The 23548-nt window shown below is 51.0% G+C and overlaps 1 protein-coding gene across 1 annotated transcript in view; it reads right to left on the bottom strand.

Moving 5' to 3' along the window:
• reln (reelin) overlaps window positions 1-23251 on the bottom strand; it is a 60371-nt gene extending 37120 nt beyond the window's left edge. The window contains exons 1-10 of the mRNA XM_047015269.1: window positions 23119-23251; window positions 22751-22886; window positions 11018-11088; window positions 3950-3982; window positions 3490-3568; window positions 3275-3371; window positions 2805-2856; window positions 2064-2160; window positions 1276-1516; window positions 1010-1155 (exon numbers count right to left, since the gene is read on the bottom strand). Coding sequence (XP_046871225.1) covers window positions 1010-1155; window positions 1276-1516; window positions 2064-2160; window positions 2805-2856; window positions 3275-3371; window positions 3490-3568; window positions 3950-3982; window positions 11018-11088; window positions 22751-22886; window positions 23119-23251 — 1085 coding nt within the window. The remainder of the gene's footprint in view (window positions 1-1009; window positions 1156-1275; window positions 1517-2063; window positions 2161-2804; window positions 2857-3274; window positions 3372-3489; window positions 3569-3949; window positions 3983-11017; window positions 11089-22750; window positions 22887-23118) is intronic.
• Between the last annotated feature and the right edge of the window lie 297 nt (window positions 23252-23548).

Genomic DNA, 23548 nt, shown 5'->3' with positions numbered 1-23548 from the left:
CTCTCTCCTCCATCCCTCTCTCCTCCATTCCTCTCTCCTCCATCCCTCTCTCCTCCATCCCTCTCTCCTCCATCCCTCTCTCCTCCATTCCTCTCTCCTCCATCCCTCTCTCCTCCATTCCTCTCTCCTCCATCCCTCTCTCCTCCATTCCTCTCTCCTCCATCCCTCGCTCCTCCATCCCTCTTTCCTCCATCCCTCTCTCCTCCATCCCTCTCTCCTCCATCCCTCTCTCCTCCATCCCCCTCTCCTCCATTCCTCTCTCCTCCATCCCTCTCTCATCCATCCCTCTCTCCTCCTCAACGCCCAACTGTTCTATCTCACACGAGGCTTCGCTACCTTCTCCAGTTTGGAAGCTTCATTTGCGTGTCAGGCTTCTGTGACTATTATCCACAGAGTAACACTCCCCCTCTGCTTCCCTAACGTCCACATCTCTTCTCCGGATCCCCACTCCCACTCCTGACCTCTAACCTTCCTGTCGGCTCATGGGTCCCTGACTGTCCCAGGGTGGATGGGAGCAAAAGAGAGCTGGACAGAGCTTGGAAAGAGAGAGAGAGAACTGGGAGAGAGAGAGTAGAAAGAGAGAGAGAGACTGAAAGAGAATGAAAAAGTCAGATCTTATTACCATACACCACCTAATGAGCTAAAGTTGTCATCCCGTGCAATTGCTGCACTTCCTAACTGTATAGGTATGTGTGTGTGTGACGTGTTCCCAGTTGAACAGATGGAGTGACATCTCTGTAGCGGTGGGAAGCGGTGGCATTCACCACCTGTGCCAGTTCTCCGTGGGTGTCACATGACGCGTCACCTGACATATGACAAGTGACAGCTTTACCCTGACGCAGGTCCACCGGTCGCCTAGCAGCTGATTATTCCCCCCGGTTTATATGGAAATCACTAGAAATCTACTTACTGACTTCCCAGTCTTGAAAACATTGCTCGTATGGATTGGGTTTCAACAATGGTTAAAATTAATGACATTAATGATGATAATGAATACCCTAGGACTTACTTGGAGGGAGGGCTCTCAAAGTCTTCCTCCCAGTAGCTGCGTCCCTCCTCGCGGTGCAGGTCGATGTCTTGGGTGGTGGCAAAGGTGTTGACCACCCCCTCGCCGCCATGGAAATACAGAGCATTGCCCTCTGACTGACAGGCATGCTGGCAAATCACAAATCACAGTCAAATAACCACGGCCAATACCACCTTAAGGACCCCCCCCCCCCCCCACACACACACATACATAAATACAGAAACTAACATTTAAATATGGCCTCATACCTTCACAGTGGCTCCAGGGAAGAAGAGCCAGTTGGCGGTGTTGGGGGGGTCCAGGTTGTCCTCCACGAGAGGGGGTCTGTGAGCAGCGTTGACCAGCAGGATGTTGTCGAGGCCCCAGCAGGACTCGTAGCCCTCTGGGCCCTGGGGGGGCTCCTGAGACCAGCGCAGACGCACCCCCTCCCCTCTGGAGGGGACCGGCAGGGGCAGGAGGTGGACCACCGTACTGCTGTTAGTCGGAGCTCTGCAGGAGGGGAACGAGGAAGGATGGGGGGGGAGCAAGGAGAAGGGGAGGAGGAGGGAGAAGGGGAGGAGGAAGGGGAGGTGGGGGAGAAGAGGAGGATGCAATCCAAGGGTTAGGATTCTGTACGTGAAATCATCACACGCAATTAGCAAACCGATGGGGATAATGACAGGACATTATAAGCTCGATATCAGCTTGGTCAAGGAAAAGTGTGTGAGATAAAGAGAGAAGAAAAAGAGAGAAAAAGTGAATAGAGAAAGACCGAAAGAGAGAGAGAGAAGAAGAGATTACAGTCAGGAAAACAGGAAAGAGTTGACAAATTGAGAGGGGGAGGTGTGAAAGAGGTAAAAAAAAAGAAAAAGAGAGAATACAGGGTGTTTGCGACAGATGGAGGGATGTGCGTGCGTGAGAAGGAAGAGAGAGAGAGAGGGTGAAAGAGAGAGAGAGAGAGAAAGAGGGGGAGAGAGAGAGAGAGAGAGAGAGAGAGAGGGGGAGAAGGAGAGAGAAGGAGATTGAGGAAGAGGGAGAAGGAGAGAGAGGGAGAGACCTTATCTTCTCCAGGACGATCCAGTCATCTGAGCTGTTCAGGCTGAACGACAAGGTGATGCTGGGGTCTGCGTAACTGAAGCGACAGGAGCCAGAACCTGTGAAACACACACACACACACATTCCCACGAGTTAAGCAAAACAAGCGCAAACACACACACATTCACACACACACACACAGTCATAGACAGAAGGGTTTACATTGGTACTTCATGAGTCGACAGCTCTGTGTAATAACGCCGCTCTAAGCCCCTGGGGAGAGGTGGTGGAGGCCAATGCAAAATAACGTGTCAGCTTTTTTTGTGTTTTTTTTGCCGCCATAAATCGAATTTCCCCTCCATCACACTGGCAATGATCCACTGGTGCCCCGGGGGCCGGCGGGCACCTAATGGCAGAGCCCCCCTTCACGCCCACCCCCCTCCAGTCACTCAAATGCATGGACAGCGTGGGAGTCTAAGTGATCGGCTCAGCCAAGGAGAGCAGTATGTACTGTTTGTGTAGTTGGGTGATACGTGTGTGTATGTATGTATGTGTGTGTGTGTATGTGTGTGTGTGTATTTGCGGGTGGGATATTGGGTCATAGGTCACTAATGGAATAAAGGGTCATTCACCCGGCACCTCAGCAATGCAGTAAGGAAAGAGCTCTCTCTCCCTCTCTCCTCCACTCCCTATGATGTGTATCTGATGTGTACGTGTGATGTGTGTGTGATGTGTGTGTGTGATGTGTACAGTAGATACGTACCCAGAGCAAACTGAAGGATGGAGGCAGTGCTGGTGTTCAGAGGCACGGTGGTCTGAGAAAGGACACAGGTTAGTGTTACACACACACACACGTGTGCCAGACAGCTTCATCAAACAGGGCTGCGACAGACTATAAGACATCTTATGAGAAGTAAATAGAAAGCATCCACACTAAACCTGCTGCAAGGCTTTCATCTCTTATAAGAAGACATACTGGCTGTTTCTTTTTGATTAAGATTGGAGTGTGCCTGTGTGCCTGTGACTGTCCGTGAGTGTGTGTGTGTGTGTATACATGGGTGACTGTGTGTGTCAGCATGTGTGTCCCTGTGTGTGTAGTTGTATGTCTAGAGCACACTTGGTTCTATGTTTGCCTGTGACTGTGGTTGTGGTCAATGTGACTGAGGTCATATAGTGGTTTCCAACAGGGCTCAGAGGGTTTGTGGTTGTGGTCATGGTTGGTCTTGTAGTTACCAGCGCTCTCTCTCCGAAGGGTTCACAGAACGTCACGGCACGCCCATGCATCAGAACCCCACACTGCTCCCCCACTTCACAGGTACTGCACTCAGCCCTGAGGGGGGGAGGGAGATAAAGGGAGATAGAGAGAGAGAGAGAGAGAAACAGTTAGATTAACATCAAAAATTGAATTACTACTAAATAGAATGTCTTTAATGAAATGTGTCTCCTACCAGATGTTGGGGTCCAGTTCTCCTTGCAGGTTAGAGTCAAAGTCATCACGCAGCACGGCGTGGTTACCATGGATCTCAGCTACACACACACACACACACAAGTTAGTATTGTAGGAATCGTGATCATAGACGCATTCAATACAACGTGATGCTGTAATTATCAAGGCTAGGTTACTGTAGCATTATGCCGTGTTCAAACGGAAAGCGAAGCAAAATACTTGCGCAAATTAAGAAATGTTTTCCGCTTTGCGTTCATTTGTGTTTATTTGTGCGAATCAATGGTAGTATGGAAGCAAATCAGTGAATTTAAAAGGCATTGAATACTTAATATTGAAATCTAAACACCACCAAATTTGTTGTTTTTGAATTCACCTCTTTAAAATTGAAATATTAATTGATTCCAATGTGAAAATAAATCAAATACAATCAGTGTGAAAACAATAAGTATGAAAACACTCACCAAGACTGGGCCTCAATGGGGATTCAGTGGGGGCTGAAACAGACAGGGGAGAACTATTCAGTCAGATGTGTAAGAATATGCCCTGAACTATGAGAGCCATTCATTGTGTGTGTGTGTGTGTGTGATTATGTGTGTAAATCCAAGCATGCTTAGACACACTCTTCATTCAACTTTAAGCTGAGCCAACTTGTGTGTGTCCAGCCATTGACCCTTAACTCCTGTAAACCCAAAGCAGGGTTCAACTCACAACCTGTCCTGGATGTGCCCAGTGTGTGGATGTGTGATGCATGATCTCCCATGGTTTAAGAGTTTCAGCACTAGTTACTAGGCTACGAAGCTTTAGTTGGAAGCACTTGCCATATACACATATATACAAGATATACTGACTGAGATATGACAGAGTAAAATAGACTCTTAAATCGGTGCTCTTTAATGGTTCCCCCACCTCATATGTATAATAGTAGTTAGTTGAGTTAGGTCACCCCCACATCCTCTGATGCCCCCCCCCCCTGCTCTGGAACCCTGGGTGGGGGCTTCTTCTTCTTTGAAAGAGACTTATTTCATAGTGGATTCGTCTGAGTCGAGGGATTATCTGCCCTCATATTCTCCTCCAGACAGAACGAGACGGCCCGCCCGATAACCCCAATCCAAGATAACACACGACTCAACACCCACTCCCGCACCACCCGCCGAAAAAGTTGAAGGTTGGAAACTTTCAGGAGATTTTCACAAAACTCCCAACTTGTAACTCCCCAAACTCCTCAAATCTGCTGTGTGTGCCTGGGAGGGGGGGATGGGGGGTGGTGGGGGGGGGGGGGGGTGGAGGGGGGTATTGAGAAAAGGTCGGTAAGAGTGGGGGCCGTTGCTAAATAATGAGACCTGAATCTAAAAAAAGTCAGGGGGTGAGGAGGATTATGAAAATGGTTTCCTCCTTGCTTCAAGCCTCCGGCTTCACGTCCTTAAACAGCCGCGATCATTCCTCTCTCTGGATTCTAATGCTTGGGCCTTTTTAAAATGGATTTGCTATTCAGAGAAGTGGGGGGTTGAGGGATTGGTGTGGCCAAGTTAGTGCTGACAGCAAAAGTTGGAGACTTAGTGTTCGGTCTGACAAAGAGAGAGAGAGGAAAAGAGAGGGAGAGAGAAAAGGAGAAAGAGAGGGAGCGAGGGAGGGAGAAAGAGGGAGCGAGAGAGGGAGGGAGAGAAAAAGACAGAAATAGCGAGAGGGAGGGAGGGAAGGTGACTGCGTTTGAGGGTCCTGAGCTGCATGGCTGAAATGTGGGGCTGCAATGAAGGCCTATTAAAAGTAGATCAAAGAGCCTCTTTTCTCCAAACCTAATCCTCCAAATGTCGACTGATTCAAAACATGTTTGGAACGATCTATCAATCCCAGCCCAGGCTCGCTCATTGCCCCTCATTAAAGATCTTATTAAACTGCGTTAGAGATCAAATGTAGCAGCGAGTGGGCGTCAGTACGTGTTTGAGTTACTTACCTAAGCCATGCACGCACACACGCACACAGACTAAACACACCCATAATACATTTCAGTTTTTTTCCTTAAAACCTTTTCTGTAAACTGCCCTACATCACTCTGTCACTTTGTCACTCTCCAACAAACAAATCCCTCTGAAGTTCTTGTGTGTGTTTATGTTTGGCCGGGGAAAGGCCTCGGTTTCACTGATCTAATCCCCTAAAAAAAGCCCTCCTTCATCCCATCCCTCCATTTCTCCCTCTCTCTCTTTCTCTCGATCTCTCTCTCTCTCCGCCTGTCAGGATCTCTCCCTCTCTCTGCCAGTTCTCTCCCTCGTCCCCTCTCCACCCCCCTCCTCCCCTCTCCACCCCCTTTCTCCCCTCTCCACTCCCCTCGTCCCCTCTCCACCCCCTTCCTCCTCTCTCCAACCCCCTTCCTCCCCTCTCCACCCCCTTCCTCCTCTCTCCAACCCCCCTCCTCCCCTCCTCACAGAAGGAGCAGACAGGGCTGCTCATTTCACTCTTCTTAATCCCCCTCTCACTTTCTTAAAGACTTCAATTACAGCCTCCTCTATTAGGGACTCATCTCTGCTAATGCCTGTATCTCCCCGGCCAGGGGCTTACACACACACACACATCCTCAAACTGTTGGCACACATGCTTTTATTCACCACCTCTAACCTCCTCTCCAACACACACACACAATTGTGAACCCCAAATTAGAGAGCCAGGGAAGAATGGAAGGGCATAGGAGGAGAGGGGGGAGGCAGAACAGGGATGGAGAGGAGAGGAAGAAGCTTTGTCAGATTTCAGGCCATGAAGAGAGCAGGGAACTAGTCACTCTAAATCTTCTTCCCTTCTCTCTATCTCCTCGCCCTAATCTCTCTCTTTCCATCCAGCGTCTCCCCCCCCCTCTCTCTCGCCTTCTCTCTCTCCTCCCCCTCACTCTCCCAACTCCTCTCTACCTCTCTCCTCAGACCCCCCCCCCCCCTCTTTCTCACAGCCACACTCAGGAAAAACAACAACATTCTGGGTCCTGGTGAGTCAGTAATTGCGACGGCCAATTAGACGGAGGAGAGACTTCAAACACGCGGTTCCCATTCTCAAGCACCGTGGAGAGTGGGTCTGGGGGGGAGAGAGAGAGAGGGAGAGAGAGAAAGGGAGAGAGACAATGGGGGAAAGAGAGACCGAAGAGTGGGGAGAGCTAAGGGGAAAGAGAAGGAGAGGGAGAGAGGGGTTGTGTGGAGGGGTGGGAAAGAACCTCTCCAGGGTCAGCCTAAGGCCACTTCAGTCCACTCAGCCCTGTGGAGGAGGCCTTTTTTCTCTGGGCTTCAACAGCTATCATTATCCCACTCCCATGTGAGGAGAGAGGAGGGGTCTGAGCGAGACTCTGGGTTTGTTGTTTTCCCCTCTGTGACTTATTGTTTCCTCTGTGTAATGGGAGAGTGACTGGACGCATGCAAAGTAAGACGATTTGGAACACAATGGTTGGCTATCAAAGCTTCGGCAAGTCTCCCGTGGACGAATCCGGCCTCGCAAATCAGTCTGAGATGGGCAGGTCACTCCCCTCAGGAACCATTACCATAACAACCTCTCAGATGCAGAGACATTATTATGGGCTGGAGTGAGCAGACCAACCCCTCTATGGCTGCGCGGAGTTGGCAAGGAGGAAAGGAGCGAGGTGAGGGAGAGAGATGGCTAGGAGAGGCTATGGGGGGCTGGGAGAAGGAAAGGGTGATGATCACAAGAAGAGAGGGATTCAAGATAAAGGGGAGGAGGGATGCAAAGAAAATGAGAGAACTGGATGAGAGTGCTCTCAAGGTTCCAAGGCTATGAGGAATGTATTGCTAGGTGGCTTGCCTGTGTACGTGTGGGAGGTTGAGTCTGGGTTTGGCTACCCGCCCCCCCAGCCCCCCCTGCCCCCCAGCCCCCCTGTGATCAGCCGTCCCTTGGGGAACTGTGGGCCTGTCTGAGTTATACCTCCCTTTAATAATCCATCTGGGCTGCCCGGCACTCTGCCCGGCCCATAAACCCAGGATTTATCCCCCCGCTGAAAATGAAAGAGACTGGCAGAGCCAGGATGGGAGAAGGACTACTGCCCACCCTGTCAGGAGATAGGGCTGATGGACTGCCCTGGGTGTCATCCACCCCCCCCCCCCCCGCCCCTCCACACACACACACACACACACAGCTCTTCTCCATCCAGGCCGATCCGAGCCCTGCCTAGGGCCTAGTCCCCCCTGCAGCTGGTTCAATCCACAGTCACTCAATGGCCCTCTTTATGGCCTTCTCTTCATGTCAAGTGTGTGAGGAGAAGTCATTTTTTTTCAGAAGCTTTATACAGTATATATATGTGTGTGTGTGTTTTTGTGTGTGTGTCTGCCTCACTGCCTGTCTGTCTGTTCCTCTGCCTGCCTGCCTGCCTGTCTAAATGCCCACCCATCATTGTCTTTCATTATCCTGACTCTCAAGTGAATATAAAAGAGTGAAATGCTGGGATTTGAGTCTCTCCTGGTCAGAGGGAAAGTGATGGGGTAAACAGAGTGTAGATCAAAACTTAACTAAGGGGAAGTTAGAGGGAAGGAGGGAGAGAGAGATGGGGAGAGAGAGAGGGGAAAGGAAAGATTGCTGGCGCAGCAGAAAGACTCTTCAGGAGGACAGGAGGAGCAGTGTGTGTTTGTGTGTGTGTGTGTTTGTGTGTGTGTGTGTGTGTGAGGTCAGGCTTCCCCCGGCAGCCAGACAGATCTTCTTACAAACATGGCTGACACACACACACACACACTTTCCTCCTGAGCTTGTGTCTGAGCTGGCTTTCAGAGGCAGCCACATGGAAACTCGAAAACAAACACCTGTCTACACTCACTGCCCACGTAGCCCTGACCAGAGAAACACTCACTGCCCGCGTAGACCTGACCAGAGAAACACTCACTGCCCACGTAGACCTGACCAGAGAAACACTCACTGCCCGCGTAGACCTGACCAGAGAAACACTCACTGCCCACGTAGACCTGACCAGTCCTTTCTACGTTTATTTTTCAATCCTCTTTAACATCCCATCTCAAGTCTCTGCCTCTCTCCCCCTGTCTCCCTCTCCTCCAGTATCCCTCTCTGCCTCTCCCCCAGTCTCCCTCTATGTCTCTCTCCCCCAGCCTCCCTCTCTGCCTCTCCCCCAGTCTCCCTCTATGTCTCTCTCCCCCAGTCTCCCTCTCTGCCTCTCCCCCAGTCTCCCTCTATGTCTCTCTCCCCCAGTCGCCCCCTCTATGCCTCACACCCCCAGTCTCCCTCTATGTCTCTCTGCCCCAGTCTCCCTCTCTGCCTCTCCCCCAGTCTCCCTCTATGTCTCTCTCCCCCAGTCTCCCTCTCTGCCTCTCCCCCAGTCTCCCTCTATGTCTCTCTCCCTCAGTCTAGTGATATGGTTGTATTACGGCTGGGTGCTAAGGGCTCTTTTGCTGTCTTCTAATCCTCCCATTTGTTCTTAAAAGCTTTGGGCCCAATTCCCACTTTCTAGAGTGGTCTGTTCTTAGCCGTCTCCCTCCCTCTCTGCCATCTCCATCCTCTCCATCCCCCCCCCCCCCTCTCTTTCCACCCCTCTCTTTCCATCAAGGATCACAACCCTGCTTTAGATGGCTTTAATTTCTCCGGCTCCTTAAAGCTGCGTCTAAGCACATGAACTTCTGAAGTGGCTTGAGCCCTTTGATATCTGTGATTTCCCTCTTTTGAATGCGTTTGCATTTGAAGAAACTTCCCTCCCCTGAAAGACTTGGTACTCCGTGTGCCCCTCTGTAAGTGTGGAGTCAGGGACCATGTTCCAGCCGGCTGGAAGAGCTGTGCTTCACCCTCTAACTAGTCTCAACCAGAACACGGACCCCAAGCGGAAATAAGAAGATACTGAAATCGAATCGAAATGTATGAAATTACAGCTGACAGAGGTCCTCCGTGGACAGACAGACAGACACAGACAGGACAAACAGACAGACAAGACAAATAGACAGGACAGATAGACAGGCAGGCACAGACAGAAAGGACAGACAGGCCCCTCTCCCTCTCACTCAGGAATGAGGCCATAACGAGGTCGGACGTCCACTCCTCCTTTTCACTCTGTTTGATCTTTCTCCCTCTGACACCTTGCCCACAATTTATGACCTTCAATTTTTTCGAAAACACCCTCAACCCATCCCTCCGTCTCTCCCTCCCTCCATCCCTCCACCTCTCATTCGCTAGAGACAGGAGCTCTTATTACTGAAACCGGCAATTTACCGCCCCTGTCTCCCTCCGCTTTCCTCCTCTCTCCATCTTCCCTGCCGCTCCTGTCTCCTCTCCATGTCACTCTGTTCTCGCTTTCCATCTTGTTTCCTGTACCTCACTCTGTGTGTCATCTTCAGCCCATTCCCCCATCTCACCCCCTCTCTCCTTCTCTCTCTCTCTCTTGCCCTGCTCCACGGGTCTGGTAAGGTCTCAATCTCTGTTCCCCAGCCTGCCCTCTGGGTATCGGCACTGGGTGTCTGAGTGTGTGAAGCCAGGGGATTGGCAAGAAGCAGCCAGGCCTCTACTGCTGGGCCAAACAGACGTCTCGTTTTGGAGGGCAGGCGACCTTGTGTGTGTGAGTGTGTGTGTGTGTGAATCTGAGCTGGTGGTAGAGATGATGAGACTGGCCCCAGGCAGACAGATAGAGGACAGCCATCTTGGCTCTCTCTCTCTCTCTCTCTCTCTCTCTCTCTCTCTCTCTCTCTCTCTCTCTCTCTCTCTCTCTCTCTCTCTCTGTCTCTCTCTCTCTCTCTCCCCATCTTTGCTGGAGTGACTGGCTGGTGTTTCTTCAGCCACTCTGATGCCAGCACCCATCATCCCTTCAGTCCTCCCCCATGCCCCGGTTTGTCTCCCTCTCCTCCAGGCTGAATGAGGCTTCCAAACCTTGTCTGTGCCTTACTGGTACTTCCGATGGCTTTAAGCTCCGAGCCATGAAGAAGTGCTTCATGGAGTATTTTGAAAACAGAAAAAGCACACAGATTTGTGTTTTTAAATGAGCTACCACTCTCTGTCAAAGTGTCAGAGTGATCTGTTAGCCGTGCTTGAATGAGAAAGTTTTGGAACTCGTAAACAAGCAATTATCATCTCTCCAAATGCATTCTGGGAGTGTGCTGTCAATATTTACTTAGCGCTGTCACAGGAATGCAGTACAGTGTAAGAAGAGACAGGACTGAACTATAAATTTGTAAGAAATAGCTGAGTTTAGTATAATCTTTAATTACACTGGTGCTCTAGGAGACCCAAACATTTCTAGATATACAGTTTGTCTGGCATCATGGTTTGCTTGGGAGTAATTAAGTAATGTTCCCGTGGTCGTGAGTATAGCTGTATGCTGTGTCGTAATGGGGTGTGTGTGCACGTAGTTGTGTGTGTGTGTGTGTGTGTGTCAGGGTGGATGACGAGGTGTGTGTGTGTGTCAGGATGGGTGATGAGTGTGTGTCAGAATGGGTGATGAGTGTGTCTGTGTGTGTGCCAGGATGGAGGATGTGTGTGTGTCAGGAAAGATTGTGTGTGTGTCACAGATGGATGATGTGTGTGTGTTTCAGGATGGATGATGATGTGTGTGTTCTTCTCACCTCCCTGCTCACAGAGCTGTTGGGCCAGAGCGTCCTTGAAGATGATCTGCCCTCGATGGGTGGAGGTGGCCCTGAGAGGAGAGAGAGAAGAGGAGAGAGGGGAGAGGAGGAGAGTAGGGAGAGAGGGGAGAGGAGGAGAGAGGGGAGAGGAGGAGAGGAGGAGAGAGAGAGGAGAGGAGGAGAGAGGGGAGAGAGAGAGAGAGAGAGAGAGAGAGAGAGAGAGAGAGAGAGAGAGAGAGAGAGAGAGAGAGAGGGAAGGGGGGGGGAGGGAGGGAGGGAGAAAGCAAGAGCACATTAAATCAAACAGTTCAGAGGGGAAAGATAAGGATTTTACAAACTGATAGGAAGATCCGCTCAGTGCAGATGGCTTTATTCACCAGTTAATGAAAGTGTGTGTGTGTGTGTTCAAGGACAGCGTCTCACTCTGAAAGAGAGAGTCTGCCTTGAGCGAAGACAACTTGACACTGAGAAAGTCGCTGTCGCAGAAATGCATCTCACTGTCCTCTGCTTGCGTGCGTACAGTAGGTCAACAATACATCGCGTGCATGGCCCTGCACACACAGGCTGTCCATGGTGACTAACATGTATTATTCACCTGGGTAGGAAGTGGATCTACACCAGGAGGACAAAATAGGTCAAAGTGGGATATGAGAGATCCTACTTTGTACAAAACCTCAACTCTAACCCTAACTCTTAGCACTGGACTGTGCTGGGCTGTGCAAGGCTGTGCTATGCAGTACTGTGCTGTACTATGCAGTACTGTACCAGATGGTGGGAAGAAAGACTGCAGTGCTAGTGAGGCAGAAGGTCCTTTGGTCAAGTGAAGCCAAAGGCAGGTCTGCCAGACTTCCTTCCTGGAGAGATGAGGGCAAGAGTTCAACACACACACACACACACGCACACACCGCGAGTCATCAGAAGAGGTACTAGACTTGGACCTTGCAATAAAATATCCTCCGGTGGAGACGGTACCAGCGAGGGGACATTCAAAATCACCCATCATGCACCCTGTCACACAGATCACAGAAAACGAGGGAGGAAAAAGCCATTTGCCTTCAGATCGCTGATTACATCTCTGCGGTCTGGGGCCTTCTGGAGGATTCCACAGAGCCCGGGTGAGAACGGCAAGTAAATCAATTGCGGTTGCATTGAGGTCAAACACATAAAATACATAAATATCCCAGTAGTGGCCCCGTTCCTGACCAGCCGACTCATTGCTGCGATAAGCACCCATCTCATCATGCATAGTAGGATACTGAGTGTTGGATATGTGTTTGGTTTGGTACCAGAGATTTTAATGGTTGTACTTCAGCCTTAGAGGTTAAAGGGGAGATTGTCAGTGGGGGCCAATGGGAATTACACGTAGTTGGACATATACTCAAGCACACGAACACACGCGCACGCACCTACACATACACACACGTATGGACACACGTGCACATACATGCACGCACACACTCAGCCTCTGAGCCACCTTGTGTAAGAGAAGCAGGGAAACTCGAGCACCCCTCGGCCGCTCTCCCAGAGTGGACGACCTGACCCCCTGCTCTTTAAATGAAACACATGCACACACACTGTGAGGGCTTCTCACTGTCAGACTCGCTTCACGTCAAACCCCACGGAACGGCCCCAACACATACACTCTCCTTAAGATGCACACACACACACAAGCAATAGTCAAAGAGAGAAGAAAAAGACAAACACTGAAACAAGATTGCTAGATGATTTTCTGTCGGAGGATGGGCCAAGGAACGCACCACAATGAAAAAGAGTTGACTTTGTTTATTAAAGCGAGCTGCTCGGATCAGGTCACTACGACAAGCAAAGTGGTTGGCATGAGTGAGAAACAAGATGGAATCTGTGACTCGAGTGTTAGTTACCCAGATTGTCCCGTTTCTTCCTTCTACAGTCCTCCTCCGCCCCTCTCTCTTCCCAAACTCAGCGACCCACCACAGAGAACAGACCAGTTATGGGTGTCAAGGCATTTCCACATGATCCTCCCTCATGAATGATTAATGAGCTCCTCATCAATTAGTAATGAGCTTGTGGGGTGCGGAGGCAGGGGAAAAAAAACATGCTTAATTACATTCATATTTCAGAATTGGTTAAAGACTAATTTGAGTTAAGGTATTTATGAATAAAAGATGGCGCGTCGCGAACCACAGGAGGGGATGTAGGAACAAGACGCTTAAATATTTACCAAACACGGTCTCAGCAAACCCACTCACAGGACGGTGTTGGGTGCGAGAGAGTGAGAGAGACAGAGAGAGAAAGACAGAGAGAGAGAGACACAGAGAGAGAGAGAGAAAAAGAGAGAGAGAGAGAGAGAAAGACAGAGAGAGAGAGACACAGAGAGAGAGAGAGAAAGAGAGAGAGAGAGAGAGAGAGAAAGACAGAGAGAGAGAGACACAGAGAGAGAGAGAGAGAGAGAGAGAGAGAGAGAGAGAGAGAGAGAGAGCGCTTCACCGTGAGGATGACACGCGTGTCATTGTGTCTGTCTGTGTGGGGACAGAAGCCACCGGCCTCGCTCTGGATGTCCCAACATGGACACCTGGGTGTGTTACTGTGTGTTAGGGGGTGAGTCTCAATGTGTGTTAAGGTGTGTGTGTTAAGGGGGGTGTATAAGGGTGTGTGTTACGGTGTTTTAGGATGTGGGTATCACCCGGGATCAGTCAGGAGAGAGACAGAGACAGAGAGAGAGAGAGAGAGAGAGAGAGAGAGAGAGAGAGAGAGAGAGAGAGAGAGAGAGAGAGAGAGAGAGAGAGACAGAGAGAGAGAGGATGGTGTTGTAGAGAGCATGTGATCGATGTGGCGTGTCGGAGACGTCTGTCCTACCGTCATCCTCCACTGGCCCTCAGCCTGTCTCTCTCATTACCAGCTCTGTGGCAGGGGCCACACACACACACGAAATCACAGAGACACACACACACACCACACAATCACAGAGACACACACACACAGACATACATACACAAACATGTGCATACCCACACACACAGGCATACATACATACCTGTGCACACACACACCACTTAGTTAACATCTAAATGTTAATTTGACTTTCTTTGTTGGGGGCAAAAAGCAATTAAGGCTGTGAAAGTGCCAGTGTCTTCTCTTCCTCTGTGGTTCCTGAGCTGGGATCATTCATCTTGTGGAAACAAGTGCCATCCTCTCCTCTCTCATTAGTCTGCCGGGGCCCATCATAGAGCAGAGGGGGATGGAGAAAGAGGAGGAGAGAGGGGGATGGAGGGAGAGGAGGAGAGAGGGGGATGGAGGGAGAGGAGGAGAGAGGGGGATGGAGGGAGAGGAGGAGAGAGGGGGATGGAGAAAGAGGAGGAGAGAGGGGGATGGAGGGAGAGGAGGAGAGAGGGGGATGGAGGGAGAGGAGGAGAGAGGGGGATGGAGAAAGAGGAGGAGAGAGGGGGATGGAGAAAGAGGAGGAGAGAGGGGGATGGAGAAAGAGGAGGAGAGAGGGGGATGGAGAAAGAGGAGGAGAGAGGGGGATGGAGGGAGAGGAGGAGAGAGGGGGATGGAGGGAGAGGAGGAGAGAGGGGGATGGAGGGAGAGGAGGAGAGAGGGGGGATGGAGAAAGAGGAGGAGAGAGGGGGATGGAGGGAGAGGAGGAGAGAGGGGGATGGAGGGAGAAGAGGAGAGAGGGGGATGGAGAAAGAGGAGGAGAGAGGGGGATGGAGGGAGAGGAGGAGAGAGGGGGATGGAGGGAGAAGAGGAGACAGGGGGATGGAAGAGGGAGATCTGGGATGGGGGGATAGATAGGTGTTGAGTGCATGTGTGCGTGTGTGTGTGTGTGTGTGCGTGTGTGTGGCTGGGTAAGAAAGCCCGTCTGCTGTCAAGCAAGAGGTGAGTGGAAACAGGAATGGAAGAATGTCGATCCTCTATACTGATTCTGGGCACACACACACACACACACAAACACATCCCTGAGCGCTTACATACATGCAGGCGGACAGCCTGTCACTCAGGGGGCTAGCAATAGGACCAGGAGTGTGTAATTACCATGCTGTCTACCATGTATGACTACATGTTGCTGTGGGCCACAAGCCTTCCCCACGGAGCCCGTTTGACAGCTCCCTGCTAACCATATACACACACACATACCCTCAATACAGGCCTGAAACACTGCCCTCACTACAACTATATATAACTACTGCTGTCTTCTGTGTAGACGTGTAGAAATGTTATGCGCACACACTGTACACACTAATGAGCAGAGGGACAACAGAGGACATGCATGCATACACACACACACATACATGCTCACACATGCTCAGACACACGCTCACACACGTGGATGTCTGTGCGTGATAAACACACACACACAGAGGCGTGCACATGCACACAAACAGATGTACACGAGCATGGAACAGTGCAACAGTATTCTTCTCTCCTCTCCTCTCCAGATCCGGCATCATCCCTTCTCTCTCCTCACATCCCTATTAAAAGCTCATTTGCTCCTCACAGCTCATTCTGGCTGTCGGTAATCATGATTAATACTAGGAATTACAACAGGGACCAGAGCCAGTCACCAGCATTCATTTGCAGAATTTGGAGCTACCCTTTAAAATAATACAGTGTAATTGCTTGATTTATCTTCCATGTTGAGTACCAGCTGTGGTGGCGTTGATGCAATCAGAGAAGGAGAGCGAGAGAAGAAGACAGAGAGAGAGAGAGAGAGAGGAGAGAGAGAAGAAGAGAGAGAGTGAGAGAGAGAGAGAGAGACAGAGAGAGAGAGAGAGAGAGAGGCAGACGGAGGCAGTGCGCTCAAGTCCTTGTCCCTGCCCGACAAGCTCGTCAAGCTGAGAAACTAAGTTCCCTCGTTCAAGCAGTCAGCACATCTGTACTGTACGTTGACTGTACGGCCAGGTTGGTGTGGCTGGCTGTCTAATCCCACATCCTCCATCCTCCCTACGCCCACCTCCCTCCCTCTTTCTCTACCCATCCCTCCCTCCCTCCCCACCATTTCCAAATGGACTAATTGAAAGAGCTCTTGGGGAAAACACACGTTTAATGAACCTCTGCCACGGTGGGTCTTGGGAGTTGTTTGGCAAATGACCTGCTTGTCAGTGCAGGGTCACACTCTGAAGGAGAGAGTGGGAGGGAGGGAGGTGGGAGGGAGGGGGAGAGAGAGAGGAAAGTAAGGAGAGAGTGAGGGAGGGAAAGGGGTGGGAGGGAGAGAGAGGGTGAGACAGGAAGAGAGGGAATCAAGGAGAGAGAGAGAAGGAGAGAACAAAAAGCAAAGAGAAATTGGATAAAGACACTAGCAGAGAAAAGAGCGACCTTGACAACTCTGAAGAGATAATTAGAAAATTAGGAAAAACAAGCCTCAGAAGCCTGCTTTAGAAACAAACCCATTTCATTCATGGCCATTCCTGCATGTCTGGACAAAAGAACAGCAAACAGCTCTGTTTGCGGTGCTTCTTTCAAATGATCTGTTCTAGTATCAGGAGAACTGGCCCACCGGAGGCTGGAGGAGGGAAAGAAAAGGGAGCCTCCATCTCTCAGGGTCAGAGTAGGACAAAGAAGGTAGAGAGGAAGAGGTGAGGAGACAGAGTGTGCCTGAGAGAGGGAAAGAGAGAGAGAGACAGATAAAAGACAGAGACAGAGACAGAGAGAGATAAGAAGAAAGAGAGAAAGACATCGAGGACAGAAAGCATCTATTTACAGAGAGCCAGTCAAGAACAGGAGATGGATTCCGGGCAGTCCAAGTATGCCATTTGTCTTGTCTGTCAAACCTGGTGGGCTTCTGTCAAACATATGTTCACACAGAGAGATGTGGAGCACTTAAGTGTCCCCCCCCCCCCCCCCCCCCCCCCCCCCCCCCAGCATAACCGCTGGTGTCCTCCCTGTCCTCCAGCCATTTCAGGCCTTTTAAATCTCACAGACGAGCAGATGTCTTTTAGAATGTCTGTGCTCTGCGTGTCATCCCAGATTCTAACAGCAGAGCGTGGGGCGAGAGAGAAGGGAGAGGGGAGTGCTGTTGGTACTCTGTCCCTGTGTTGGTATTACACAGACGTGACTTGGTCAGGTCAAGGGACAGATGTCGATCTGTGTAGTGGTGTGTGTGTGTGTGTGGGGGGGGGGGAGGGTCTCTCCCAGGGGAAATAAAGCAGGGCCGGGACCCCCTGGGGGGGGGGGGGTATGGGGGTGCAGGCTGTTAAGAAGGTTCAGGAGAACTGATTGAGGTACAGAGAGAGAGACTGGAAAAAAAGAGGGCGTCAATAGGCTACATCTACATTAATCCTGATACGAAAAAATGACGCTTTGACATGCGTCATTTCCGTCTATTTATTTTTTTATTATGTACAAGCTGACATTAATCTTTCACAACGCAATTTAACCGCAATTACACACCCACCCCACTCCAGCACCCCTCCCCTCCCCCCCACACCCACCCCACCTCAGCACCCCTCCCCCCCACACCCACCCCACTCCAGCACCCCTCCCCCCCAGCCACACCACCTCTACATCCTGACTAATCCCTTGTCATTTCCGTCCCTGGAGTCTACGGGGACTAAGCCAGCCATATCACTAAAGGGCAGGCCTGATCACAGAAGCCTTTTAATGATGACACCATCTCTTTATCTAATGATTTCCTGTTGGCCACGACAGTTGCGGGCGTTGGACAATCGCCTTCACCATCAGGAAATCAATACCAGAGGCTGGCGCTGGGGACGGATGAAGCCGGGGTCACCTGCAGACCTGACCTCTGACTTATGACCTTTGAGAAAAATGACAGATTCCGTGTCTGTCGTCACCAGATTGAAACCATGTCAGGTCACTGTCAGCATCCTAGCTGGCTCCCTTTAGATTAATCATTCTACTGAGTCCAAAGGGGGGGGGGGGGGGGTGAGGGTGGTTTAGGGGTGGGGGGCAGGGGTGGCATGATGTTGGCAAGCAGGGTTGGTGTGGGGTAGGGGTGGTGTCGGGGTGGGGGGCAGGGCTGGTGTGGAGGTGGGGGGTAGCGGTTTGTGTGGGGGTGGGAGGTAGGGGAGGTGTGGAGGTGGAGGTGGGAGGCAGGGGTGGTGTGGGGTGGGGTGGGGGGTAGAGTGTGTTGAAGGTGAAGCGTGGTGGACCCCAGACGGTGGATGTGTGGTTCCACCAGCATGTCTGTGCTCAGTCCCTGGATGCTGGAAACACAGATGGCTGCTTCATCAGCGCACTCTAATCACAGCCCAGGATCCATTCCTTTTCAATTAACACTAACGAGACTAATGCCCGCCCGCCTGCCTGCCTGCCTGTCTAACTGCCTGCCTGTCTATCTGCCTGCCTGTCTAACTGCCTGCCTGCCTGTTTAACTACCTGCCTGCCTGCCTGTCTAACTGCCTGCCTGTCTAACTGTCTGCCTGTCTATCTGCCTGCCTGCCTGTCTAACTGCCTGCCTGTCTAACTACCTGCCTGCCTGCCTGTCTAACTGCCTGCCTGTCTAACTGCCTGCCTGCCCGTCTAACTGCCTGCCTGCCTGTCTAACTGCCTGCCTGTCTAACTGACTGCCTGCCTGTCTAACTGCCTGCCTGCCTGTCTAACTGCCTGCCTGTCTAACTGCCTGCCTGTCTAACTGCCTGCCTGCCTCTCTAACTGCCTGCCTGCCTGTCTAACTGCCTATCTTCTTTCTATTAAGACCTTACGTTATGACTGTGTGATCTGTGCAGGGTTATTGACAGATACGTTAACAATACACAGAACACACCCACACACATGCAAGACATTACACACACACACACACACCTACACACTCCTCTCTCCCATGTGAGGAGGAGTAAAGCACGTATTCAGTAATGAAAACAATCTCCAGACCAGCAGATGCCTGTGCTCCGTGGAGGGAGAGACGACACCAAACAGCTTGGAACAAACCTGCACACACACAGACACACACACACACATGCACACACACACAGTCACACACACACACACATGCACACACACTCAGACACACACACACAAAGGATGAGAAGCTGCTAATAGCGCTTTTGTTCCTTGTCTGACTCTCTAAGAGTGCTCACACGACGGCCCCCGGGAAGTCACACAGCACACGCATGCATACACACACACACACACACACACACACGCATGCATACACACACACACACACGCATGCATACACACACACACACACACACGCATGCATACACACACACACACACACGCATGCATACACACACACACACACGCATGCATACACACACACACACACACGCATGCATACACACACACACACGCATGCATAAACACACACACACACACACGCATGCATACACACACACACACACACACGCATGCATACACACACACACACGCATGCATACACACACACACACGCATGCATACACACACACACGCATGCATACACACACACACATGCATACACACACACACACACATGCATACACACACACACACACGCGCATGCATACACACACACACACACACGCATGCATACACACACACACACACACGCATGCATACACACACACACACACGCATGCATACACACACACACACACACGCATGCATACACACACACACACTCATGCATACACACACACACACACACACATGCATACACACACACACACACGCATGCATACACACACACACACACACTCATGCATACACACACACGCCAAGATGTCCCGGGGCTGAGAGTAACAGCCTAATAAAAGCTGAGCCACATTAAGGCGTCTTTGTAGAGGGGGTCTGATGTTAAGCACTTTCACCTCTACAGACTCACTGGTGCATTCACATCAGCACTATGGCCCTGAATCCATGGGCTACGGAGTGTGTGCGTGTGTCTACATGTGTGTGTGTGTAGGGCTTTGTCAACCATTGTTGAGTTTGAGTGTGTGTCTTTCTAAAGGGGTTAGTCTGCCCACACTGAAGGCAGGCCTGGTCTTATCGTGTCACCTGTAGTGCTACTTAGGACCACAACAGCTCTCCTTCTCCTAAAACTTCTCCTCCTTCATCACCCCCCCCCCCCCCTCCTCCTCCTCTCCTCCCCCTCTCCAAGGCCTCGTCCACATCCAGGGAGGGTTATTTACTGCCCAACAGCAAATGAGTTCCTCCAGAGCCCTCCGTCACCCCAGTCTATCACCTGGGTGATAGCAATCTGTTACCAGGAACACTCGGCCAGTCTCCCCCATAAACCTGCTCCCATCATATTAACGCTCTGGCAGCGAAGGACGTGAAGGGAGTATATAACTTAGATTTTTAGGCAGGCACATCATGGACGCCTCGCTTAGGTAACACAGTCAAGGAAGGAGGGGGGCATGGTAGAAGTGGTTACTGTGAGTGGCTGTGGACTGTACAGGTCTGCAACACTGTACGGTGTCGTACGATAAGCCTGTAGATGCTGTGTTATCCACACGACACGCATGCTTAAACTGCACACGCACGGAATAATGCATTTCCAATGCGACAGGCTTTGCTCTCGGATTCCTCACTCAGAACGGCCACACTGACAACTCGGGGCCTGGGATGTGAGGGTTGGGACCCGTGGAGCAGTGGCCTTGCCTACGGCTGCTCCCCCAGGGTGGCTCCCCCACCCTGGGGTGTCCCCTCTTAGAGACAGGGGCTGCTGCTGCTTCAGACAGGAGCTATGAACTGGAACAGGGCCTGGTACTGGGAGAGTGGAGGGGTGTGGGGTGTGGATCCTAATGGTGTGTATGTGTGGATCAGCAGTGGATCAGTTGATAACTTGCTGAAGTGTGTCTGGCTGTGTTTGATGAGGTCACCCACACTGTTTCCCTTTACTGACATTGTGTGGGTCTTCTGCCAGTCATCTGCACTGTTATGCTACACACACACACACACACACGTACACACACACGTACACACACACACACACAGAGAGACAGTGGAGACACCAGAAAAAATGACTTATTTTGTTGGCAGACAAGGAAGCCAGTGAATCTTTTTAGCTCAGATCTCCTTATTGTTTATGGGGCAGCAGCTTCATCCTGCCTGCCTGCCTGCCTGTCTGCCTGTCTGAGCCTACAATAGTCTGTCTGTCTGTCTGTCTGCCTGTCTGCCTGCCTGTCTGCCTGAGCCTACAATGGTCTGCCTGTCTGTCTGTCTGAGCCTACAATAGTCTGCCTGTCTGTCTGTCTGAGCCTCTGTGCTGTCTGTTAGGGAAACTTTACTGAGTGCTTTTTTGACTTTGCCCACCCAGGGTTGTTGAAACCCCCCTCCATGTTTTTCCAGCAGCAGCTGCTAATTGCGTTTTGACTGATTATTGTTATGAGGCTGTAAATCACCAACCAATGATATACATGAAAGAGATAGAGGGAGAGGAAGAGAGAGAGGGACAGGAGAGAGATAGAGGGAGACGTAGAGAGAGAGGGACAGGAGGCAGATTGAAAGAGAATAAAAAAGAAGAACAGAAAGAGTGGAGAGCAAAATAAAACCAGTGGAAACTAAAAGTCTCTGGTCGTGGATAACGATTATATTATGATATTCAAGTACAGTGAATCGTGATTCAGATCCAGATATCATACACACACACACACACACACACACACACACACACACACACACACACACAGATACACGTGTGCGAGCACACACAAACACGCATGTGCGTCCACACACACACACAGACACACAGACAGTGGAATCACCTGTTCCTGTCCCTGAGCAGCAGTTTATCAGCACACCTGACGGAGGGTCTCACCCAGATAGCAAGACATGAAATGTATATTCCACCACCAGGGCTCAACTACAGTTAAGGGACGCATATTACACACACACACACACACGCACACACACACACACACACACACACACACACACACACACACACACACACACACACCTCTGTGCTTCAACGCAGTGGTTTCCAACCCTGGTCCTCAGGGAACACCTGTCCTGCATGTTTGAGATGTTTCCCTGCTCCAAAACACCTGATTCAAATGAATGGGTCGTTATCTAGCTCTGCAAAAGCTTGCTTATTCATTTGAACCAGGTGTGTTGGAGCAGGGAAACGCAGGTGTTCCCTGAGGACCAGGGTTGGAAACCACTGCGTTAACGGACAAACAACCCACCGTTTCTGTCCTCAGAAATGCAACCGCCATCTTGGAAAGGTCAAGTTCCTCGTTGCTTAGCATCAGAATAAACAAGATGCCAGCACTGTCCAGCATATTCCTGCTCAAATCGGCAGACAATCGCAAACACGGCTCGGGGGATTGCTTTTCACAAGTAAGATTTAACATTACCATACTATTGGTTGTATTTTGTGATAATAATAACCATGTCCTGTATCATAGCTACATGTATGACCTTTGCATCAAAGCAAACCGCGTGAAAATCAGTTCGGTATTCAGTTCGGTATGATTAATGAAATGCGCTGACAGCTCATTGCCCCAGCCAAACAGATTGCACTGAGTGGAGCGAGTGACCTTTCCAAGATGGCGGCCCCATGGCTTGTCAGCGCCAGTAGGCAGTAGCGGTCGATGCGGCGTCTACTCTTTATTATGTCTATGCTCCTACCCCGTCCCCGTCCTCTCTGTCTTTCTGTCTCAGGAAGTGAGCACGCAGGAAAGGGCGGGGCGCTGGGCGGAGAGGTCAGCTGAAGGACATGAGCTCAGCACAGAGGACCGAGGCGTCTCCGTCCGTTGGGTCATTTAAAGATTTCTTTTGGTGAGAAAAAGCTGCTTTTCTTCTAGTAATGTTGTTGTTGTCAGCAAATCTCACAAACACACACACACACACACAGGTACTCACAAGAAGTTGACACAGCCGGTTCCGGGCGGCGGGGCGATCCAGACGAAGCTGAAGCTGGAGGAGGCCTGGTGGCTGACGTGAGACGCCACCACACTGCACACAAACTGGGTCCCAAACTGGCGCTCCGGCAACACGCCTGACAGGAGGGGGGAGAGAGAGAGGAGGGGAGGAGGGGGGGAGGGAGGTGAGGGAGGGAGGTGAGGGAGGTGAGGGAGGGTGGGGGGGGGAGGGAGGGAGATGAGGGAGGGAGTTATCGTAAGTTATACCATGTGAAAAAGATGATAACAAGAGACAACTCTAACCCTTGTTCTTCATACAGTACAAACGCACAGCTGTGCGGCTTCCTTCAGCCAGACAGCCATCCTGACCAGCTCTGGGTGTGAGAGAGCTGGACAGGCCCAAGGCCTTGGGTTGTGGAGCTAGAGACAGGTGGAACTGTGTGATGTATGGCCCTCCTGTCAGAGCAGGGGGACAGTAATCAACGTCGCGCCGGTCCCTCATCCCTGCATCGCTGCCTGTCACCCTCCCTCCCTCTCTCCCATCCTTCCTCCTCCATCCATCCCTCCCTCCCATTCTCCCTCCCTCTCCTCTGTGTGAAATTACATCGTGTAACGGCGCTCTTATTAATAGACGCCCGGATCCATGGATGATTCAATCAGCGGAATGACGTTATGTCACACAATCTTCCCTTCATTAGAGTGAGGAGACCATGAGGATCAGACAGAGTCCACCTGACATGGCTGCTCAGTCACTCGCGGTCAGAGTGTGCCCTGGAACAACTCACACACTCTCAGACTA

This window comes from Hypomesus transpacificus, unplaced genomic scaffold (assembly GCF_021917145.1).
Source record: "Hypomesus transpacificus isolate Combined female unplaced genomic scaffold, fHypTra1 scaffold_290, whole genome shotgun sequence".
Taxonomy (NCBI): domain Eukaryota; kingdom Metazoa; phylum Chordata; class Actinopteri; order Osmeriformes; family Osmeridae; genus Hypomesus; species Hypomesus transpacificus.
This window is presented reverse-complemented; position numbering and strand designations above follow the sequence as displayed.